The 6,000-nt window shown below is 53.5% G+C and overlaps 1 protein-coding gene across 1 annotated transcript in view; it reads left to right on the top strand.

Annotated features, from left to right (window-relative positions):
- The first annotated feature begins 3,256 nt into the window (after window positions 1-3,256).
- Window positions 3,257-6,000, top strand: part of GALNT17 (polypeptide N-acetylgalactosaminyltransferase 17) — a 204,170-nt gene continuing 201,426 nt past the window's right edge. Inside the window, exon 1 of the mRNA XM_062012568.1 lies at window positions 3,257-3,621. Coding sequence (XP_061868552.1) covers window positions 3,384-3,621 — 238 coding nt within the window. The 5' untranslated portion in view covers window positions 3,257-3,383. The remainder of the gene's footprint in view (window positions 3,622-6,000) is intronic.

The following is a 6,000-nucleotide window of genomic DNA, read 5'->3' as shown; positions in this document are numbered from 1 at the left end:
GTCACTGGGTACAACAGAAAAAACTGCTGCCCCAACCTCCTGACACCCACCATTTAGATGTTTGTAACTATTAATGAGATCCCCCCTCAGTCTCCTCCAGGCTGAACAGCCCCAGGTCCCACAGCCTTTCCTCAGAAGGAAGATGCTCCAGCCTTCTCTGGTTGGTGTCTACCTTCAGTGCATTTCTGTTCCTTGTTGTTATGTGAGGTATGCTGCTTTCTCCTGTGTGACTTCAGGGGAAGTATAAAGCATCTATTAGTAGATAATATTGCAACTCTTGATGCAGGTAGCTTTGGGCTATCTGGAACCATGGTAGAGCTGGGCAAGCCTCACTCAGAGCATGACAGTGATTGTTTCACAGGACATGGAAGGCAGCAATTAATGATTGGTGCTAATTCTTTTGATCATTGGGTCAGAAGTGATTGTGGGATGACTGAGCAAACCTGAAATAACTTCCTCTGGGTGAAACAAAGGGAAAAGGGCTGAGGCTGCTAAGAATGGCACAGTGAAAGAAGCCCTGTGGCACATGCAATATTGCAGATCAGTTCAGGAATGGGGGGTGTGTGTAGTTGTTTATAAGAGAGGCCACCTCTGATTCCTCCTCCTCCCCAAGAGGCCAGTGGTAGAAAACCTTTGTAATGGAGATGTTTTGCAGCTGTGTTGAACTTCCCAGGTGATGGCCATTTGGTGTCAGCTAGCAGAGCTTCAATGTCTGGAGTGTTTTGTCATACAGGAGCAAAACCAGCAGCAACAACAAGCACCTGGGAAGGGTTTTGAAGTTAACTGCCTTGCCTAGGAGAGGGGGCTGTATGGTGAGCTGTGAACACATGTGTATTCTTTATTTTAGTGCTTGTGTTAGTACCCTTTTTGTCCCCTACGTGTTTTTGGAGGTGTTAGTTTTGTCCTCATTGGGCCCACACACCCTCCCAGCACTGTTGTCCCATCAATACACCCAGCAGCACCGGGTCACCTGAAGGTGAGCTGCAGCTCCATCCCTCACTGCTTAGTTCTGCTCTTTCCTGGGGGGAAGGAGGAAAAACCCTCTCCTTGCCTTTCACCAAGGAGCTGCTTTGAGCTCCTGCAGTCTCCTTTAGTTTTTTTTACAGACGTTAAGATTTCTTTCTCTGGTTTCTCTTTGCACCAGGGTCACAGCTATGTGCCAAACTCTTTCGGTTTAGCTTCTCCCAACCAGTGTTTTATAATTAAAATAGATCTGGCTGTTTCAGTGTGATGCAGCGACCTGACTTCAGTGAGAGCACTGCATAATGAAGGGCTGGCAGGAGCGGGTCCTCTCTATCTCAGACTGCTGTAAAATAAGCAGTGAGTCCCTTTTCTGTTTGCACAAATATTTCTTCTCCTTATAGTCTGAGGCCATGTAGCTTCCCTTTTTGGTAAAGGACTCTGAAGTTGTGTTGGTTTTTGGTTGTTTGGGTTTGTTTTTTAAATCAGAAGTGGGTTTTATTGCTAGAGAAAAAAGAAATCTCAGCTGACAGCTCTGGAAACAAATTTGCCAGAACACCCCAGGAGAACCCCCAAACCTCCAGGTACCATGACACACCTCCCCTCAGTGCCAGCAAAAATCTGCCATGGCTTTCAGGCATTTGTGAGGTAGTTTTAGCTTTATGTCACCGAAATCCTTCACCTCTTTATACCCTCTTAGCAGAACAATGAACCTGTGTGTGGGTGATGGACTGACTGTGAGCTATGTGTCTCTCTTCACATTTGTAGCAGGGCCAGGGGTCTGAATGTAGACTGTAGAAACCACAAAAGACGTCACGTGCAGCTGGTACTAAACTAAAACTCCAAATCCTTTAAGGCAATTTTAGTTTTGTTACCATGGCATTGATTTTGGGGCTTTTTTCCCTGTTTTAAATGATGGCTTGAAGGTGAGAGGGGATATTCTTCTGTCTTGCAAAGTCGCCTTGTAGGATACAATGACTCAACGTTGTTTGAATGTCTGACCTGTGTTCACGTTGCCTTTGTGCAAAGCTGGGTTAACTCAGGGGTAACGCTCTGAAGAGAAAGGTTTCCTACAGTCAGTCCTCGCTGTCCTCTCAGATGAGGATGCTCAGCATTTTGGCATGAAAACGCTGCATTTGAATTATGGTTTCTGGTGTTTAACTACCTCCTTGTAATGTTTCAGGTAAAGGAGATCCTTGCTAACGGGCCAAGCTGGCAGCACTAAAGCCAGGGCCTTGCTCTGAGACGGATTATTTGGGGAGACGTAGGAGTAGGCTCGTTTGCTTAATTTCTAATCGAATGCCTGGGAAGGCAAAGACATGTCTCCAAGGGATAGAGGATCGTGGACCGAAGTTGGTGCCAGGCCCGGGCACTGGCCTGGAGCGAGGCTGAAAGGGGAGCGCGTTACCTCCCCGTGTCGCTGCCTGGCGAAGCGGTGCGAGCCCTGGCCGCCCCTCCTGCGCCCATGGCGCGGCACAACCGGCCCCGCACCGCGCCGGCCCCGCTGCCCGGCCGGGGGTGGGAGGGTGCGGGCAGCCCCAGCCCGGCCCCGCTGCCCGGCCGGGGGTGGGAGGGTGCGGGCAGCCCCAGCCCGGCCCCGCTGCGCGCCCGGGGGTGGGAGGGTGCGGGCAGCCCCAGCCCGGCCCCGCCGCCCACGCGGCTGCTCGGCCCCGACCAGGCGGGTCAGGGGGCGGCCCCGGCCCCGCTCGCGCCTCCAGCCCGGGATTTCCCGGCAGCCGGTACACGGCGCGGCCGCTCTCCGCAGGCGCGGGCGGTGCGCGGAGCGGCGGCTGCCGCATCCCGCCGGCCCTGCGCGCCCGGGGCGGGGCGGGCGAGCCGCCGCCGCTGTCCCTCCTCTCCTCTTCTCCCCTCCCCGTGCGCCGAGAGGGGCGGGAGCCCCGCGCCTGTTCCGCGCCGCCCCCCGCTTCCCCCCCCCGCCCCGCCGCGGTGCAGCGGCGGCTCCGGGCGGGGCGGGGCGGTGGCCGGCGGGGCTTGCCCCGTCCGCGCAGCGCAGGAGCGGCCCCGCGCCCCCCCGCGCGGCCGGCGGCGGCAGGTGCGGCGGCGCCGCAGGGCTCCCGGCCCCGCAGCACTCGCGGCCCCGCAGCGCTCGCTCGCCGGCCCCGCGGCCGCTCCGCGCGGGGCATGAAGTTGCGGCGGCGGGAGCGCGGCGGCGGGCGGAGCGGGGAGGACGGCTCCGGTGGCGGCGTCTGCTGTACGGGGCCGTAGCCCGGCTGGGCGAGCGGCGCGTCTCTTCGCCAGCACCCGCAGCCCCTCGCCGCGGCGTGTCCGGGGCTTGGCCGGGGCGCGCAGCCCCCGCGGCGAGCGGCAGCGTGGGATGTGCGCGCAGCGGCGGGCGGCTGCCGGCCCGCTCCCTTAGCCCCTGCGGGCAGCGCGGCGGCTGACGGGGCCCCTCGGGAAGTTTGATGGCTTCTTTGAGGAGAGTCAAAGTCCTGCTGGTGTTAAACTTGATCGCGGTGGCCGGCTTCGTCCTCTTCCTTGCCAAGTGCAGACCCATCACGGCCAAGAGCGGGGACTCCTTCCACGACATCCACCCCAGGGCAGAGGTGGCCAACTGGACAGCCCACGGCATCAGCTCCATCCAGGACGCGGTGCTGAAGAGACTCTCCCTCCTCGAAGACATAGTCTACCGGCAGCTCAACGGTAGGAGTAGTTCCCATGCCCTGAATGCCTTTTGGGTACGGTGGCGGGGGGTGAATGGAGGCAAAGAGTGGCCGAGGCTGGCCTGAAGTTTGTGCGGTAGGACTGTGCTTTTCCCTGTATCATCGTGCAAACAGAGTCTCAACGGACTAAATTGATTCAGTATGTGATTGCCATTTCTGTTTAAAGCTCACAGTACCTTGCTCAGGATGGGAGGAAATCCTAATAACATAATGCAGCCTTTCAGGGTTAAAGTCCTGGTCGGGATTTAAGAGTGTCTTGATTTCTGCATCGAATGAGAACATTCAGTGGGCGAGTACAGGTTGGAGCAGCAGGCGATGTATTGATCGAGGGGATGGCTTTTACTACTACAGAGTCCCTTTTTTTGAAGGGAGTTTTTAAAATGGCTAAAGTATGTTTCATCTCTGGAGTGCAGAAGGTCAGAAAGCAAAATGCACTTTCTCTGATAAAGTTAAGCAAACTATTCAGTATTTCCTATGGCTCAGCATTGACAGCTGCTAATTAAAATCTCAAGTAATGTTTCTCTTTATGGCATAGTGAAGGGATTTCCATTAAGATCTCACCAGGTTCAGTAGTTCTGAACGGAGTAGTTTTAAAGATGCCGTGCGGGATAGTGAGGCATGTTGTAAAGATGTAGGAATAGTAGGTGAGGTATCAAATTAAAGCACTGGCTGCGCAAGCTAATTTCTTTACAATTGTTCCCCCTGGATTCACAACTGGGAATGTAATCTCAATCAAGAGTCCTGTTTATTGCTTCCAATCTCTGTAGCTTTAATGACTGCAAGTTTTTGTTTATCAGGATCAGCAGAGTTAATGTTTTTGGCAATGTCAGTGTGATTCCCTCGCTGAGTTTTGAGTATGAGGCTGATGTGTGATTCTGTGCCGTGCTGAACTGAGAGCTGCTGCACGCTGTGTCTCTGCATTGAACCGGAGCTGTTGCTGATGGTGCTCCTGCACCGAGGCTGTGAGGCAGGTGCAGGAATGCAGTGGTACCTTTCGGTGTCTGTGTCTCAGGGAAGGCACTGTACAAAATGAGAAGTTCTCAGCTGAGAAGGAAAGTGTTCTTTACGTTGCTGCTTCATCCACTCGCATACAAAACCTGTCCTGCCTAGAGAAGTGCCTGGCACCATGAGGTTTTGAAGCAGCACTGTTGGGTAACAAGGTGAAACAAAAGAAGAGCAAGGAATAAGGTAGAAAGGTGGATGTTACTTTGAATCAGTGTGTGAAACTGATTGCTTCTTCCAGGAAGATTTAGACACTTATTTAAAAAGGATTAATAGCTGTCATTCCAGAGAAGGAGACCTCAGCCTAGGACCTTGCTATTGGACAAGCAATCATGATGCTCCCTACCATCCCCACAAATACAGAGGGAGAGCTGAAATATGTTAGTACCCTTCTTCTGTGGTGCTCAATGTGGGACTCTGCTCAGATGTGCTCTGGGAGTTGCTTTTGGAGCCTGCTGGTGCATATAAGAGGGCCACGAGCCCAAGGATGGCTCTGAGCACGCTGGCTCATCCGTAGGCTGCTGTGGGTGCTTGTGGTACGGTTACAGTGGAGCGCAGGAGTCTGCCTGGTGCCCAGGAGCACTCATGCAGCTAGAGATCAGGGAGGCAGAGAGGTAATAGATACGTTGCCCACACCACAAATGTTTCTTAGGACAGGCAGGACGCTGAGCACGTAAATGTGACATTTTGTCTGGCCTCTGCATACTGGGGTGATTTATAGCAGCGCTGATGAGCCTAGCTAAAAAAATAGCTCTGGCATAGCAGTTATGTAACTGTGGGTCAAGTATATATTTGGTACATGCGATTTTAGAAAAGTACAACGTGCTCTGTTCTCTGAGTGATGTCTGTGTTGTGCTTCAGCAAGACATGGGTTTAGTACAAGATGTGGGGAGGCAGGTGGACTCCCCCAGCACTGAGAGAGTGAAGTGTGCTGAGGCAGTCTGTGGGACTGGAGGCAGCTGGACCCGCTCGCCAGCAGGAGCTTTCTGTGCCCAAACTGCTGCTTGTTCTGGGCACTTGAAGAATGCCTAAAGCTCATATCCAATGCCTGCTTGAGCTATGTAAATACGAGCTCACTTATCTTTTAGGTTATCTTTTTTTTGCTCTTAGGGTAGGGAAGCTGTATGCTGGTGAGAAGTGCCTCACAAAACCCACCATATGCTCTTAGACAAGCTCCCTGCAAAATGCATCCACCGAGAGAATTCTCTTTCTGTTTTGTAAGGTCTCATTTTGTTTGAAATCTGACCTGTGGTTTAGCACGTACAGCTCGTTAGGATATGGGATCCTAAAGCAGAGCATGTGGAAAGCCCACCCCATAGGGAGCAGTGGGAAGCATTTGGCCAAAGAGAGAAACCAA

Source organism: Colius striatus, chromosome 20 (genome assembly GCF_028858725.1).
Source record: "Colius striatus isolate bColStr4 chromosome 20, bColStr4.1.hap1, whole genome shotgun sequence".
NCBI lineage: Eukaryota > Metazoa > Chordata > Aves > Coliiformes > Coliidae > Colius > Colius striatus.
The sequence above is the reverse complement of the archived record's forward strand: the minus strand, read 5'-3'. Positions and strand labels throughout refer to the sequence as shown.